Source organism: Archocentrus centrarchus, chromosome 6 (assembly GCF_007364275.1).
Source record: "Archocentrus centrarchus isolate MPI-CPG fArcCen1 chromosome 6, fArcCen1, whole genome shotgun sequence".
NCBI classification, from domain to species: Eukaryota; Metazoa; Chordata; class Actinopteri; order Cichliformes; family Cichlidae; genus Archocentrus; species Archocentrus centrarchus.
Window position 1 is genome coordinate 20,286,927 of NC_044351.1, and position 18,121 is coordinate 20,305,047.

An 18,121-nucleotide genomic window follows, 5' to 3' on the forward strand; every position below is an offset into this window, starting at 1 on the left:
ACAGGGTCTACATTTTGATTATAAGTATTTTAACTGTAACTGCCAGATGCACACCTTTTTCTTTTTTTTTGATTCATGCACTTTTCCCAGATTTTTTTATAGAGCTGCATAAGAGGGAGAAAAAAAATCATTTCAACATTTTATTTAATTTCATCATCACTGTAAGCATTACTGTATTGCAGCTTCATCTAGTGTACTTATTGAAGGATTCTTTAATATGTCAGAACTCAGTAAATAAAACTGCTTGTAAAAAGTTCCACATCCACTGACTTTGTTTTAAAACATCTGTGATAGCAGAACATTTTCCAGGGCTCATTATTTATGACAAAGAGAAAAGTACTCCCTTTTCCAAGTAAAACAGACAGAACTGGAAAGTTGAGAAACTTCTGTCTTATCGATCAGCAGAAACCTACTGAGAATTCAGCTTTATTATTCATTTTTCAGACAAAACTGTTTTACACAAAACCAAGTTCAGGCTCTGATGCTGCAGTGTTGCATCAGCAGCAGAAAACTCTTCTCGTAAACGTATTTGATGACTGGAGACCAAACTCTGCTCCTGCATATGAAGATGGTGATTTTTCAAAGTACTTCCTGCAGAGGGTTTCAGTTTCTTGCAGTCAAAATCACTGACGTTACCAAGCTGCCCAGAGCCACCACCAGAGCTCCGAGTATAAACTTCCAGGAAATTCCCTAAAACACAACAAAGATGTGGCAGTTCCAGTCAATGCCAGCCTGGCGGCCATCACAATAAATTAAAAAGAAAATGCTAGAGATATAATCACTGCTTACAGATGGCTGCTTCTTAGACGGGATCAGGAAAGGTGCAATGTTGTCTCCAAGCAATTCTGCGGGTTTTGGTTTCCACTCTTGGGTTTCTTTGCCTCCTGACTGCCTTTTGACAAGTTTAGATAACTCAATGTGTATTGCCTGGGGTGGGGGAGAGAAAAGACAAATTCTTAACACATCCTTTGAAAAGATGCATCTTTTGGAAAAGAGAATGAAGCTGCAGTTTTAAAACTGTCCAGCAGGTGAAAGCAGAGATCTGAAAGTAAATGGTCCTTTTTTTAAAACCAGCAAATTACAAAGGTCACATTTTAAACTTTACTGGTATAGAGATGTTAATATAACCAAATTTCATACAGAGGACTTTATATTTTGTAAATAGTAGCTTTATCATCAAACTGTAGCTGATTAAAAAGAAAACCATGTTTCTTATTTTCAGTTTAATTTCTGTATCTTTTTTTCTTTCTTTCTTTCTTTCTTTTATTTGTGACCCACAGACTGCAGTGCACCAACTTTCTCACAGAGCAGCTAAATCAGGTTTCTCTAAAGTATTTTATCCACCACTGGGACAAGCGTGTAATTACCAAAGCAGCAGATATTTTCATTTTGTCTAGACAAGGCCAGGCATATTTGTGACTCTGGCAGTGCGCCCTGTAGGTCAGGTCACTTTAATATTGACAGCTGATGGAAATGTACTCCTCACACTCTGTAATCCAAATCCATCCTGCAATGGTAGAATAAGTAATGGCCATAAACTAGGATTATTTCTCATTTTTGTAGTGATGAACAGTTGAGCACGGGTGCTTTAATTCTCCATTGTCTCTGTACAGTTGTCTTGTAGCTGGAAAGACGTATTCGGGTTCTTCAGGTTTACTACTCTTGCGGCACAAGATTTCAGAGTCACAAAATGAAAGTTATATATGCATGTGGTATTTTTGCCAAGTTTGCAAGAAAGCGCTTAGTGGTGTGGTCACATCTGTAGACTGCCAGATGTGCAGTTTGCATGAGCCTCTGTGGAGGATTTGGCAGATTAAACAAACCATAAAAAAAAAACAAGATGGTACAGACCTCAACACAAGTAGTTCACTAGGATTTCTTCATGCTGATGTGGAATAGCTTCATTTTTAAGCTTTAAAAACGTTCATATTCAAAACAAAGAGGTTATCTCTGTGTGTGTGACTAGAGAGATGGTCATTTATCCTGCATCAAGGATCAAAAGTCTTCAAATTATAATTCTAATCTTTTAACCTTACATAACGACACATTTGAGAGGTCTTTTTTTCTAAATTAAAACACACAGTTTGGATTGACTGGAGAATATTGGTAGCCAGGAATAATTCTGGAATGACCTTTCCTCTGTGTTTATGTGAAAGGGATTCACAGGGAGCTTTGCAGGAAAGACCTGCTCACCCATATCGTCTCACCTTGGTGGCTGGCTCCAGTTTCAAGGCCTTTTTTAGCACCTCCATTGCCTCTTTGTATTCACCCTTGTCTGACAGGAGCTGAAAGAGATTAGGAACCCTGCAGTGTGAGCAGAGCTGGAGGAACCATAAATCAAAAACTGACAGAGGGGAGATAAAAATATTGCACCTGCTATTATTTACCCCCCCCCCCCCCAAAATAAATAAATAAATAAAAAATAAAGTATATTAAACAAACTCTTCTTCCTTCAAGGAAGTCTCCCTGCAATTATGGGTTGCCAGATTCAAATTAAATGCTACACTAAGTAATAACACAACTGGATGGGTCCTCACTTTTCCTGCCCTGAAGAGGGCCTTGACATTGTTTGGCTCGAGGGTCAGAACGTCCTGGCTGGTTCTCAGTGCCTCATCAAACTGCTCCAGTTTGAGCTGAGTGGTCGCCAGGTTGTTCAAACACTTCACTCGGTAGTCCCGCACCTCCTCCTCCTCTTCCTTCACGCCAGCATCACTACCATCTGCACAGGGAGAGACGCATAGCTTATCATATGCCCTGCTGCTGTGGGTGCTTCAGTGGTAGCTTTACAAATATTAGTCTGAAGCTTGCATGTTCTCCCCATGCCTCCAAGGGTTCTCTCCGGGCACTTTCGACTTCCTCCCACAGTCCAAAAACATGCATGTAGGGTTAATTGGTGGCTGTAAATTAGCCATATGTGTGAAAGTGAGGGTGAATGCCTGACTATCTGTGATACTGCATGTTGACTCATAGTTGACCTTCAAGGAGAAACTCAGGGTCATTTTGAAGCTACTTTGTTCTATTTTTGCATTCAGCTGGATGTTTTAACATTATCCTGCAGTTTTACCGTTTGACTCAAAGATGTCCAACTGGCTTAAGTAGTGACTGAAATCATAAGCACTGGTTAGTGCAAAAGGATTTTAATCCTGGCTCTGAGCATGATGGGTAATAAATGTCAGCAGCTTAGGGGCTACATTTTTGTGAATGAGCCACACGTGCACCTGAGCCAATGGAACAAAAGCATCTCTGTTATTCATTTACAGCGAGCAAAGTCTTGGTTTTTCTTCCCCAACTTTTTGTTCTTTTTTTGTTTTGTTTAGTTTTTTTCTTTTTTTAAATAAATAAGACCATTATCTTTAGGCAGCTACATCAGGACAGGGTCCATTCAGTTGAACTTTTGTTGATCTTTTGCCAAAGAGTGCTTTGGCTGCCAATCAATGCAGGAGGATTTTTTTTTTTTTTTTTCATACGAATGTGAGAAACATGCTAATTTGTTTTACTGAGAATGGAGCATAATACATGTGGTGCCAAAATGCCAAACCAATCTGCAACCGGACAAGAGCTAACTAAATATTTGCCTAGCAGGACAGGATTGTGATGTGGCTGCAAAGCAAACCAATCAGAATCAGTTCTTTTAAATGCGATGTGGCTATTAACAGAGCTGCCAATTCTCGCATATGGACATGACATCATAGCAATAACTAACAGACTAAAGGTTTACTCACACTTGCCTTGTACTGTGGCCCCATCCCCATGTTCACACTGCCCCTAATGACCCAGGCCTACCAACACTTCAGTTTGTCTCAGCATCTCAGTTCCTCTTTCTGACACATTCCTCTTTATGGACACAGGTGCTCTTGAAAAGCGCTCTTAGAGGAAAAAAGAGTTCATAATTTTATGCATTTTGTGGCTTAAGTGGGGAAGCAGTGACACACTGTCCTCTCACATATATGTTAATTACTTAACAAAGCAATTTCCACACAGGTGGCTGTTGCTTAGGCAGCACTGGAAACACATACTCGGGCAGGGATAGATATCACACTACATGGATACCGTGCCAAAGTCTAACTGAAAGGCGCTTTTGCCCAGCTTTTCAAGCAGGCCGTTGGACACTAAACAACGGACACTTCAGCTCAAATTAAGGTTTCATCCATCCAAGCAGTTAACTTTAAAGTTCTTACTAAAAATAAAATGAGACAAAATTGAGTTTTGCATTTCTGATTCTTTGTGAAAGTGCATTTATTTTTACATGATTATCAGTTAATTGATTACATAGATTCAAAATCTTCATGTGTGATTAACCGTTATTGCCTGATAGGCTCCAAATGACCCAAATAAGAGTTAAGATCTCCGTGTCCTGTGTTATCTCTTTTCCCGGTCATCTTCTCATCCACTAATTACATGATCTTGATGCCCTGATAAACTCCTCTCTTCAGTGCCATGGCGACTTCGCTCACTGGCCCGCTGTCATTGTTGCATTATGAAGCAGTGCATGTTTTTCTCTTTCCCGACATGTTCAGCCACATTTCCCTCTCGGCCCAGCCCTGCCTCATCAATGATCAAAGTGATTAAGAAGGTAGAAAAAAAATAAGACAATTGATTAGCTTTGATTATGCAAAAGAAGTAAGCCAAAAAAATGATCACGGCCCTGGACTCAGATGGATGTGGCTCTACATGGTGCTGGTGCGATTAGTGTGACAGAAGAATAGAAGAACAGAGTATTAATCTGTAAAGTCATCCTGGGCTGATGTGGCAGTGCAATGTCTGAGGTCTCTCTTAGATGCTATGTTTTATGTGCCCCATGTTGTATTTATGCCCTGTTTGTGTGTTTCTGAGCATTTTCTTTTTTTTTTTTTTTTTTTTTAAATCTGTGCTGCATTTCCATTTTTATCAACTTCTACTGCTGAAAGTATGGCAGTATTTTCCTCAAATAAATTGTGGTTTTGATGCCGTGTTACCTTTGCTGCATGTGGTGAGCACATCCAGAGCCACACAATAGGCTCGGGCAGCCATACTATATTCCTCCCTCTGAAAATGAAAATTCCCTGTCTCCCGTTTCTGGTTGCCGATGCGGATGCGGTCTGCAACGGGCAGAGTTAATGGGTCCGGTTTCTCTCTGAAGTCCAGCAGCTGCAGCTGATAGAGTAAAGGAGCCCAGGCTGGAATATCTGGCTCTCTGCACATAAACACAAAAACAAACACACAAACATATAATCATATCTGTTCTATAGCTATTTTATCAGGTGTGATACTGCCAGTTTATACATAACAACTGATGGCACTGACTTTACCAGTGATCCTGAATGAAATGAGAACTGTTATCCCTGAGGAGCCACAGAGGACATGATGGCGCTGCAATAAGATCGATCAGCTCGGAGCGCTTATTATGACCCAGAGGGAATACCATGAGTGTAGTATGACGTGGTTCAGGGAAACGTGTCTGAACTCACACTTCCCAGACCACAGTGCAGCAGTACCTGGCTTTAAAACCCTAAAACTTTAAAAGAAGAAAGGTGGAGGAATTTCACTGTGAACGTAAAGTGGTGCAATCCTGGATGTGTTACTGTGAAAGAAGATTTCTGTGGCCCAGACAGTTGTTGGTTTGCTTCCAGGGTTATTCAGTCAATTCACTGCTCACGTATCTCTATATGTCCAACAAGAACTAAAGCACCGCTTCCCACCACCTAACTTTGCTCTTAGACTTAAATGGCACAGACAGAGCACACAAAGATTTCTTTTCCTCTATTTTCAGTGTCAAACAGCAACTGCTGTCTCGCACATTATGGCTCACTTTGGTACACGTTAAATCAACTGGTAATTATAGCACTTTTTTAGCCCTGAGAGCATTGTTACAGTTTTTTTTAACATAAACTAAGAAAGCTTGAGGTTATTTCCTTAAAAGTGATGACTCTACTGATCTGTATATTATCCTTTTATATCCAAAGTTTTACCTTTCTGATCAGCACTACTTGAGTAACTAAAGATCCATTTTAATCTCTTAGCACCACTGAATACTTGAGGTTGTTAGATATGAACACAAAGCACCAAATAATTATCAGATTTGTGAACTTTGGATATTTATGCCTCTCTGGGTGCTGCTCTCTGTATACAGTGTGTGAAATTTCACTGTATCCAACAGGTCACAGACCTTAAGAGCAACACCTTTAAAGATGCCTGAGAGACCTCGGTTCATTTAAGCAGACCAGAATTTGACACTGGTATGAACTCAGGAACCATCAATATCTTCAGGTCACTCAAGAGTCACTCAGAAGGAAAGTTAATTTGGTTTTCAATCATCTGACTCCTGTGACCACATTACACACAATGGTCCATTATCAGTTCCTCTGTGGATTCCAAGGCGGTGTGTGTGAGTGAGAGCGAGAGAGACAGAAAGGGTAATAAAGCAAAGAGAGGTAGACTGCATTTCGAAAAGTTCATTTGGAAGTGATTGCATCAAGACGAGAAGAAAAAAAAAAAGCAAACAGTAATACAAACCAACAATCCCAATACTAAAAGCAAAATCCTTCAGTTTCAAACAAGATTATTTCATTAACCTCACAAAACAAAGGAAGTACATCTTCCTGCAGACCACCATCAAGTCTCTGTTTACTGCAAAGTGATAGGGCAAGGAGTTATGTGAGGTCATTAAATATTCAAACTGGATGTGTCAATGGCACGGTTTCTGTTTGTCTAACAGACTTGCAGCTGTATCCCCAGCCTTGTCCTGCAAGGCTGTGTCAGCAGGTGGGATCAGATTACCCTTTCACCTCCCCTCTCTGGAGACCACATCCACTATCACAGGGCACACAGGAGTGTAAAACCAGCATCTGAGCCAAGGGCTCAGAAACTTGAGCCGGGTCCCCGCCCTGACGACTGGAACAACTCTTTTAGAAGCCTCTTTTAATTATTTTTGACAGCCGCATTTAATCTCAGTGCAGTTTTAGCAAACCGCTGTGTGTTTACGAGGATCAGAGAGCCAAGTTGTGCAACAGGTGTTCAAGAGACAGAAATTTCATTTATGGAAAATACATGACCTGTGCTGCACTCTGTAATGTTAGTCTGTCTAAGCAGATCCTGCTCACGTCACGTGTGTTGCAGGCGTAGTAAGAATGTAGCACCATCATGAAATGATTTACTGCTCAGTTTGTGCCGCACATATTGTAGCTGCCTGTACACTTACTGTAGCTACTTTTCTCTGCTCTTATCTAAAAATATTACATAATATTCTGGACTGTACGGCAGCACGGTGGCGTAGTGGTTAGCACTGCTGCCTCACAGTTAGAATACCATCTGGAAGGCCTGGGTTCGATTCCACCTTGGCCCAGGTCTCTCCCTCTCTCTGTGTGGAGTTTGCATGTTCTCCCCGTGCTTGCGTGGGTTTCCTCCGGGTACTCCGGTTTCCTCCCACATTCCAAAGACATGCACTTACTGGGGTTAGGTTAATTGGCTAATCTAAATTGCCCATAGGTGTGAATGAGAGCATGAATGTGAGTGTGAAAGGTCGTCTGTCCCTCTGTGTTGGCCCTGCAACAGGCTGGCGACCTGTTCAGGGTGTACCCTGCCTCTCGCCCTATGACAGCTGGGATAGGCTCCAGCCCCCCCGCGACCCTTAACAGGATGTGCGGAAGCGAATGGATGGATGGATGGATGGATGGATGGATGGATGGATGGATTCTGGACTGTGTGTTAGGTAATAGTGCATGACATATAACAATAACTCACACAGAGTCCTGCATACTCTGACCTAAAAGTGCCTGGTTCCAGATTAAACTGAACCAGCTGATTAGGAAACCTGCTGTTTTTAACCACCATGATCTGAAAGTACATCCAACTAAATTGCTTTTAGTCACTGTAAAGACTTGTTTTATAATGCGCTTATAATGAGCCTCATTAGTTTATCACAATAATAGTCAGTGTGACTTTCTTGTCAGTGTTGCTGCCTTGGAGTTATCTGAATATTTATGTGATAATTTAATGTCAGGAAAGCTGCATCCGCAGAGTTTGTACATGGGGTAGAAGAAACCAGCAAAGCAACAATATGAAAAGACTCCACTACAAGTGGGATGTTGACACTTAAAGTAAAAGTGTTATCAACAAAATGTACTTTAATTATTCATGATGATCATTCTGTTTTCATTTGTAACAATTCATCACATCATAACTCAAGTTGTGTGTAAAATTGTAACTTATCAATGGAGTGGAGGAAAAATACACAGCTCAAAAAATTAAAGGAACACATGAGATCTAAATGAGAAAAAAAATCATGCTGGATGTCTTTACTGCTATGGACTGGGCAATGTGTTAGGAATTTGAAGGAAATGAAAATGATCAACCTACAGAGGGCTGAATTCAAAGACACCCTGAAAATCAGAGTGAAAAACAAAATGATGCACGACAGATGGCGCCCTGGGGGATCTCCTCTCAGATCTGGACCAGGGCATCACTGAGCACCTGGACAGTCTGAGGTGCAACCTGGTGGCATCGAGTGGACCAATACATAATGTCCCAGAGGTGTTCTATTGGATTTAGCTCAGGCAAGCGTGGGGACCAGTCAATAGTATCAGTTCCTTCATCCTCCGGGAGCTGCCTGCATACTCTCACCACATGAGGCCAAGAATTGTTGTGCACCAGAAGGAACCCAGGACCCACTGCACCAGCATAAGGTCTGACAATAAGTCCAAGGATTTCATCCCGATATCTAATGCATTTAGCTATGTAGACATGGTCGAGATGTCCCGTTGAAGTTCAAACTGAGCATCAGAATGGGGAAGAAAGGTAATTTAAGTGACTTTTAATGTGGCATGGTTGTTGGTGCCAGACAGGCTGATCTGAGTATTTCAGAAACTGCTGATCTACTGGGACTTTCCTCCACAACCATCTCTACAGATTACAGAGAATGGTCCAAAAAAATTGAAAATATCCAGAGAGTGGCAGTTCTCTGGGTGAAAATGCCTTGTTGATGCCAGAGATCACAGATGAACGGCCAGACTGCTTGGCGCTGACAGGAAGGCACCAGTAACTCGAATAACTCATTGTGACCAAGGCTTGCAGAAGAGCATCTCTGAATGCACAACAAATCAAACAGAAGCAGATGCAAAATAGCAGCAGAAGGCACCAGGTGCAACTCCTGTTAGTTAAGAACAGAAATCTGAGGCTACAGTTCACAAAGGCTCACCAAAATTGGCCAAAAACAAAAAGACTGGAAAAATTTTGCCTGGTCTGATGAGTCTTGATTTCTGCTGTGATATTCAGGTGTTAAATGGTGCTTCTGTATACTGAACAACAATTTCACATTCAGAATTACAGTGCAGTGCACAATATAGTAAATAGCAAGGGATTCTGAAGTCTATAAATAGCATATCACAGAATTAACACAAGCTGCTTTATGTTTGTTCTACTTTACAAGAGATTTGGATTGTATTACTAACTTAACTTCTATCAAGAATAGAAAAGAATTTACTCAATATCGCATTTAAGAAAGAAAGAAGTTATTTCATTTGGCTTACATCCGCACCATGAATCAAATAGTTTGTTCAGAGTTAAAACCCCTCACTCGTCATGTTGTTATATATTGATTTTCTCACACAGAAGAAACATTTTGCAGCTCATGACTCACAAAGAATGAGACACAATATCTGGGAAGCGATGATTCATCTCTTATTAAACGCTGCAGCCACAGCTGCTTCAGCACCAACTGTGGCAATTGAAAGGGCCACATCGACACTTAAGGCCAAGTGATGTGCTATCCTGCAAATGAAATTGAAGTCACACACAAACATGGGTATTGAACAAAATAAACATGACTTCCCGAGATGTTGAGAGTAATCTGAGAACGCAGCCTGCTGACAGATCTATAAGGTTTAAAGTGTCAAATGGGTCACTGGTGATTAGCGCCACACCAATGTGCTACTACGTTGAGCTCAACCAATGAGCCCCAAGGGCCCTTTTAGTGCAAACAGGAAGCAGAGTCTGTTTGATGGGGTGAGGCCCCACTGCAAGATCCCAGTGAAACCTGAACCTGTAAATACAGCCCAGGTCAACTTCCTGAAAGAGAGCTGCAGACAAAGTATTTGGTTTTGTGAATTAAGAGTCTTTCTAGAAACTAGGACATGTAACAGATGTCAGAATTTCATCTCATTTTGGCAAGATGCTGACAAAAATAGCTTTTGTTTTTTTTTTTTTTAACTTGGCAGCTTGTAATCAAAGTTGAAGCAGTGACTGAATACCAACCATAGACTGTATGTAAAAGAGTCTTGATGCCACTGTTTCTTGTGATTTGGCGCTATATAAATAAAATTTAAAGAGATGGCAACACATGTTGTCATGACACCAATGTGTGGCAGGCAGAAGATTGGACTCCAATGGAAGACTCAGTAAACTGAAGGAAACTCAAAAAAAAAAAAAAACAGCTTTATTGCTGGAGTGTTCCATAACAAAAAAAACTAACATGAAAGGACTGGCCGGACAGTAGTTAAAAATAACAAAGCCTTCTACAAGTACTCCACACAACAAGCAAGAAAAGACTACAAAGAGCAGGAGGAAACGCAGGAAATCAATACACATGAAGTGATGAGGAAAGTGAAACCAGCTGGGGAGGACAGGTGATCAGAGTACACTAATGAGGTAAGAGGAAACACAACTAAATACAAAGTTCACCATGTAAGGTTACCAAAATAAAACAGGAAGTAACTTAACAGACCTACACATGTAAACACTGACAAAACTAAGGAAACGAGGGAGGAAAACAATAACTTAAATCATACAAATGGGGACCCCCCCCTCTCCCAAATATCCTGCAAACCCAACCATCCCGGGTCCATGACCCAGGGACCCTGACACATGCGAATGCAGTGGCTTGAGTCTCTCTGACAAGGTGTGTTATATGTGCTAGCAGAACATAGTGGGTGTAACATAAAGCACACAAAGAGCTTGTGTACATCGGACTACAGTGTCAGGCTATAGTTATGAGTGATTATTCCTGTGCAATATTCACCTTAAGTGCAATAGTCTAAAAGACTTCTATATATCCATCTATTTCACTGCCTACTCATGGCCTTTTTAGCATTGTTATCGATTATTATTTATTGTTTTATTTATAGGATATAACAGGATATACTTTTTGTTCTTCTCTTATTGGAATGACCGTTGATGTTTGTTTATATGCACCAAGTACAGCAGCGTTTCCAATTTCATTGTATGCTTGACTTCACAATAACAATGAAGCTTAATCTTATCTTGTCAACATAACCTGAAGAAGAGAAGCCAAAGTGCAATTGCCTTAAACTTCCATTCTTTATAATGACCAGCAAGGGGTGACTCCATCGGTCACAAAAAGAAGTCAGAAAAATGATTTTGATATGAGATTCATGCTCACTTTACAAACTCAGTGAGCCCTTTTCAGAGGAGTCTATGATTTCATGAGTTTCAAGTCTTTTAATATGACCCTGTATGATATTCATTCTGTAAATTACAATCCCATTAAAATAGAAGATGAAGCAGGGCTTCTTTTAGGGCATGGCTGCCTTCTAAGTGAAAAGTTGCTACTGTTTTAGTGTATAGGCCTACCATATAAACGCTATTTGTCTGTTAGTGGCAAATGTACAAGCAGGAGGGATTTAAGTGGGAAGTGAGTGATATTTTATCTTTATCTTTTATCTTGCTGACACTGGATTGTGCTTTTAGACACTTTTTGGAGTCAGTTCTTTACTTTCTCTGGTAGGTACATTTTGTTGTAAGCCTGTTTTTTCCCTAACAAGAATTAGAATCCTATATAATATTGTGGTTAATTGCAGAATTAACCTCCCCAAACTAGCTAGCCAGCACCTCTGTCCTCTAGATTGGTGAAGTCCAGTTTCAAGAAAATCAAGATGTGACAGACCAAAAATCCAAATTAAAAAATGGCTTCAAAACTGTAGTCTGCAAATCACTGAGTGACAGAAGTTAAGTCCATCTATTCTAGTCTATGATAACAGCACGAAGGTTAGAAGATCTTCAGAATCCAGGCTCTAAGGATGTGCAAAACTTCACAAAAGTTGTGAGGGTATTTTGGTCGCTCTCGAGTGGCAAATGACATTGCCTCATCATGCTGGGAGAGATTGTTTATTTTTAAGTTGTGAATGCAATTTAAGATGATTTCACGACCCCTCACTGCAAAGTTCAACCTTCTCTTTTGTTAGAATTCAGCCTGTAAATTCTGGCAGAACCAGCTAATGTGTTTATTTGTTTGTTTCTTCTCTTTAACCCTCCTGATGGACGTGACTGTCATCTGTTATGCAAAAAAATCATTGCTGCGACTCCCCTGACTTCCTTTCTGTAATAGCTCAGATTGCGGCTGACCACTTTTACTGCACAAGTTCAAGCTGTTATAGGTTTATTTAAGCATGAAAGTACAATTTTAATCTGTCCTCCATTTCAAAGCATGTTGCAGAAAAATAGCTCTAGAGGTTGTCACCTGACCTAAACCAGAGCAGTGAGAAGAGATACAGGAAAGTTTTCTGGGTCGCAGCAGCAGGGCACACACTAAGGCCGTGAGAGATCAAATATTAAGGTGTCGCAGAAGCAGTAAAGCCCTTAAACAGGCTTTCTTACAAAATTTACAGACACTCTGCTGAAACATTACAGCAAGAACATCAATATACTCAAGAGAAATTCCACAAATGTCCTATTGCACTTATCTGCACTCATGAGGACATCCTCTGTTTCCAAACACACAGTGGTTTTACTGTGTAGCATTTGTGTGACGTGGTTGTCTTTGTCATAATGGGCCTGAAGATCAGATTAAACCAGAAATGTTTCCATACTTCTTGTGTTCATATGAATGCGAGTGAGATAAGGATGCGCTTTCCCCTCTTGTGTCACAGGAAGAGAATGAATTCATTATGGATGACTTTGATTCATGCGCTGTGGCTTAGCAAACTTCCTCATTAAGGTGTTTGATAGTGCAGCTGACTCATTCTGCTATCTGTCACGCAGACCCCTCGCTGCTCTGAATAAAAGGAAAAACTCCCTCAGAGGAAACATAGTGGTCACTTTGACGTCATGCGCTCCATAAATGATGGAAAGGCCAGCGACGTCCCTCATCCTGGTTTCCATGGTTACAACCGCCTAATATACCGTAATAAATGCAGTGTGCAGGTGGTATGATAATGCAAAATCCACGAGGATTTATGAGGCTGTTTATTTTTTATAGCAGTAAAACATGTCTGCTGCTGCTGTTGTTCAGTGCAGAGCCTGTTTTGACTCTTGGATGGACACCCAGCATCAATACAGCCACGCAAAGAAGCTTAGCTATAATCCTGGCAGTGGAGAGACGTCGCAGCTGTTTTCCCTCGCCTGCTGCCATGCTAGTTAATTTGCAGCAAAACAGCCTCCTATTACAGTCAGAGATCAAGAAACCAAACTACCAGTGTGAGACTTTTCAGCGGCTGCCGTGGCATGCACTCTCTTCTCCTATTTGTCTTTAGGTCCTTCTCCAGCAATGAGCCAATGAAACTGTGCTTGCAGGGATCAAAGACATCTTCTGTCTACATACTGGTTGTTGAGCTCCTCAAAAACCCCACATATAAGCTACAGCACATTTTCTTAGTCCTGCTAAAATGAATCTCATCTCAGCTCTGGGCTACCTGCAGGGCATACAGTGGATTTTTAATCACAGGCATGGGTACTTGTCCAGCAATTTCAGAGACTCGAGAGGATCATTTGGTTATACAACTTTATTAGAAAGATAAAGTACAGTATGTACTGTAATTATCTGTCTGGCATAGGTCAATGTCAGTACTAGTACCTTTTGTAAAAGGACATGAGACATCTGAGACATGAGGATGTGAGTACAGAACAAATATGCAAACAAAAGCTTGTGTCCTTGAAGTCTAACAAAAATAAATATTGGAGACATTTCATTTATTTTTTTTTGGGCCAACAAATATTTTTATGCCTTGAGCATGAAAGTGTCAGTTGGGCTTTTCATCAGGTCGTGTCTGCACTTGTGTGAGTAAAATATGTGTCCTACAAACAATGCAAAGGTCTGTGGTGCATTCCAGGTCTTCAGCTATTACATTTAAATCTACTACATGGTGGAATATGCTCATTTTATGCTGTGAAATGGATGTCTCAGTACAATGTATTCTTCAGTTTAACCAAATGCTTTTTCAACTGCAACTCACCGAAACCATTATTCATAACCATAATCAGTTTGTTAAGTACACCTCTTCAACTTCTCATCAATGCAAAAATCTAAACAGCCAGTCAGCTTGTGGAACAGGCACAGGTCACAATGTTCCCAGCAGAACATTGCCCAAAGCATCACACTGCCTCTGCCTGCTTGCCTTCTTCCCATAGTGCATCCCAGTGCCAGGTGTTCCCCAGGTAAGTGATGCACACACACACAACTGTCCATCCATGTGATGTAAAAGGAAAAACTTGATTCATCAGACCAGGCCACTTTCTTACATTGCTCCGTGGTCCCTTTCTGATGCCTGTTTTTGGTGCTTTCAGTGAATAACAGGGGTCAGCAAGGGCACCCTGACTGATCTGTGGCTATGCAGCCCCATACTCAACACCACTGCTCCTTACTTGGACCACTTTTGATAGATACTGACCACTGTAGACTGGGAACACCCCACAAGAGCTGCAGTTTTGGAGATGCTCTGACCCAGTCATCTAGCCCAAATGATGAAAAGATCCATCCATCCATCCATTCTCTTCCGCTTATCCGGGACCGGGTCGCGGGGGCAGGAGCCTAAGCAAAGAAGCCCAGGCTTCCCTCTCTCCAGCCACCTCCTCCAGCTCATCCGGAGGGACCCCAAGGCGTTCCCAGGCCAGCCGAGAGATATAATCCCTCCAGCGTGTCCTGGGTCTACCACGGGGCCTCTTCCCGGATCATGATGAAAAGATAATCAGTGTTATTCAATTCACCAGTCAATGGTCATGATGTTATGCTTGATCGATTATACTATATACAAGGAAATATTTTCTTGTCATAGCAGGAAAAGCAGGTGAGGAAAAATGATTATTACTGGCTCACAGTTTTCATTAAGTGTCCCAGTAAGGTATGGCAGATAACCAGACAATAAAAAACTCCTCTCGATTTGGAGGAGCAGTAGCTCTACTCTGAGCCCCTCTCGAATGCCCGTACTCCTCACCCTATCTCTAAGGCAGAGGCCAACCACCCTTCGGAGGAAGCTCATTATTGCCGCTTGTATTTGCAATCTTATTCTTTCGGTCACTACCCAAAGCTTGTGACCATAGGTGAGGGTAGGGATGTAGATCGACCAGTAAATTGACAGCTTCGCTTTTATGCTCAGCTCCCTCTTCACCACGACAGACCAGTGCAGCATCTGCATCCATGCAGACGCAGCCCTGATCCATCTGTCGATCTCCCTTTCCCTTCTCCTGTCACTCGTGAACAAGACCCCGAGATACTTAAGCTCCTCCACCTGGGGCAGGAACTCATCCCTGAGCCGGGGACGGCACTCTACCTTTTTCTGGTTGAGGATCATAGGCTCAGACTTAGAGTTTCTGATTCTCATGCGAACCGTTCCACTGCGAGCTGGAGGCCACCACCTGATGAAGCTAACAGGACGCAAAGAGCAGAGACGAGATTCTGAGGCCACCAAGGAAGAAGCCTTCTGCCACCTGGCTATGCCTAGAAATTCTGTTCATAAAAATTATGAACAGAATCGGTGACAAAGGGCAGCCCTGGCGAAGTCCAACACCCACAGGAAATGAGTCCGGCTTATTGCCGGCTATACAGACCAAGCTCTCGCTGCAGTTATACAGGGACTGAATGGCCCGCAATAATGGGCCAGACACCCCATACTCCTGCAGGACCTCCCACAGGATACCTCGAGGGACACGGCCAAATGCCTTCTCCATGTAGACTGGATGGGCAAACTCCCACGCACACTTGAATATCCTCAGGATAAAGAGGCTGAGGAGTGGGTGGGGGGGTACAAGAATAACCACCCCAGCTCGCAGCCTCTCACCAAGGAAAACTCCAGACTGGAACAGAGTCCAGCCCCTCTCCAGGAGACTGGTTTCAGAGCCCAGGCCATGCATTGAGGTGAGCCTGACTATCTGGTATCTCTCAACCTTACGCACTAGCTCAGACTTCTTCCCCACCAGAGAGGTGACATTCCATGTTCAATAGCCAGTCTCGATAGCCAGGGATTGGTCTGCGAGGGCCTCCGCTCTTGGCCACCACCCGACACACACTGCACCTGACCCCTATGATGCCTCCTGCGGGTGGTGGGCCTACACTGGGGCAGGCCCACGTCGTCTCTTCGGGCTGCACCCGGCTGGGCACCACGGGCCTGGCCACCAGACACTCTCCCTCGAGCTCCTTCCCTAGGCCTGGCTCCAGGGTGAGGCCCTGGTAACCCTATCCTGGGCAGGGTAAATAGTTCCCTTGTTGACATTTCCATAGGGGTCTTCTGAAATGCTCTTTGTCATGCCCTTCACCCTTAAAAGCTTAAAGTCCTGCAGCCAAATATACACACACACACACACACATATATATGTTTTTTTGTTTGTTTGTTTGTTTGTTTTTTAAATCAAATCAATCTGGTCTCATCACCTTAAAATCTAAGCGCATATTTGGCCAAAAATAATAAGTCACCTGTGAGCTCTGGCTCTCTGCAGTGAATGACTGAGTGAGGGAAGTTCAAAGCTTTGCAACAAAAACAACACCTTTGCTCTGACTCACAGGTGAGCGGGAAGTTTCCATTTCCACCTTATGCAATAATCTGAAATCTCTCAGGTTTGGGTGTCTGATGTGTCTAGATGAATTACATCCCCCCCCCCCCCCGCCCCCACCCTGTAAAAAAAGGCTCAAAGCTTTTGCTGTGAGTTGGGGAGGATAACAGAAATCTGTTTTCCTGTAAAATATACCACTGCAAGTCATTATCCAGTAAATCACCCTCACCGTTATCTGCAGAAGGAATCTTACCCCTGGATTGACTCTAAGTCCACGATCAATCAATATGAACAAGCATTCGTCTCTGAGGTGTGCACGTTACGGTCAAGGGGCAGCCCCGGGTCCTGAGATTTAGTTTCAGTGGATTCTCTGAGATGTTAATGCGAAGCAATGACAGCCAGGTCCTTTCTTTGCACAGACACAATGTCTACTGATTATATAAACCAAATCTTTTCCAGTTTTGGATTTCACATTGGAACTTCAAAGCTTACAACAAATTCTGAGCAAGGAGCCAAAATATCCTGCTCTGTGAAAGATGAAAGTCTTCCTCCTCCATTACTTCGCATTAATGTCTACCTACTTCAGTAGAGACCTGAAACCATGAGTGTTTTATGCTTTCTGAGTGGATGATTTAACTTGCATTCAAATCAAAGATCTATTTTATTTTTTTCCCCCAGAAAATGTGATTTGGGCATAAAGTATGGGTGAGACATTAATTACGATTCAACGAGGTTGCCGTTTGCCTCCCTCCGTGGTTGTGAACATTAATGTTTGATCACAAGCTTCTTGTTGCTTTATGTGTGACATTCTGGGTGCAGAATAAATGTCATAAAGAGATAGCTATCAGAAATTAATTTCCCTTCTAAGTCTGAACTGTCAAATGTGTATGTGGTGAAACCAGATAACTCCCACAGAGAAAATGTCACCATTTCTGGAATATATTTTGCACAACAAACATACAGCAGTTATCATGCTCCCCGACTCATTATTAAACAAGATGCAACTTTAAATTGTCAGTTGTTGCTCATGTGCACATGTGCAGCTACTCCTGGCCTCAGTGCCATTTTTCATGTTCGACATATTTAAAGACTCATTTATGAGCACACATGTTGACTTTTCTGATGTTTTGCTGTGTGTACATCAGACAAAAACATCATCATTATTATTCATTGTCACCTTCCTGTCATGTCGGTGTCCAGGAGAAATATGACTGCCTCAATAAGTGTGTTTCTGTAATATAACAAATTAAAGCTACAGCTTCCTTTTACCAGCAGCCAGCTCTGCCTCTCTATGCAGCCTGTGAATGAAAAGCAGCACCCTGAACTCCTGACTTATTAGTCAGGTTGTCATGGAGGAGCAACCAGTGTCTGCAGGCTCTTTATTCTCTCTCTCTTGTTCTGTCGAGGTATGAGACCTGATGCATTAACCATG

The 18,121-nt window shown here is 42.1% G+C and overlaps 1 protein-coding gene across 1 annotated transcript in view; it reads right to left on the bottom strand.

Moving 5' to 3' along the window:
- Nucleotides 1-127: 127 nt before the first annotated feature.
- Nucleotides 128-18,121, bottom strand: part of fkbp16 (FKBP prolyl isomerase 16) — a 33,105-nt gene continuing 15,111 nt past the window's right edge. Inside the window, exons 4-8 of the mRNA XM_030731027.1 lie at nt 4,956-5,173; nt 2,538-2,719; nt 2,208-2,285; nt 790-927; nt 128-690 (exon numbers count right to left, since the gene is read on the bottom strand). Of these exons, the coding sequence (XP_030586887.1) occupies nt 604-690; nt 790-927; nt 2,208-2,285; nt 2,538-2,719; nt 4,956-5,173 (703 nt within the window). The 3' untranslated portion in view covers nt 128-603. The remainder of the gene's footprint in view (nt 691-789; nt 928-2,207; nt 2,286-2,537; nt 2,720-4,955; nt 5,174-18,121) is intronic.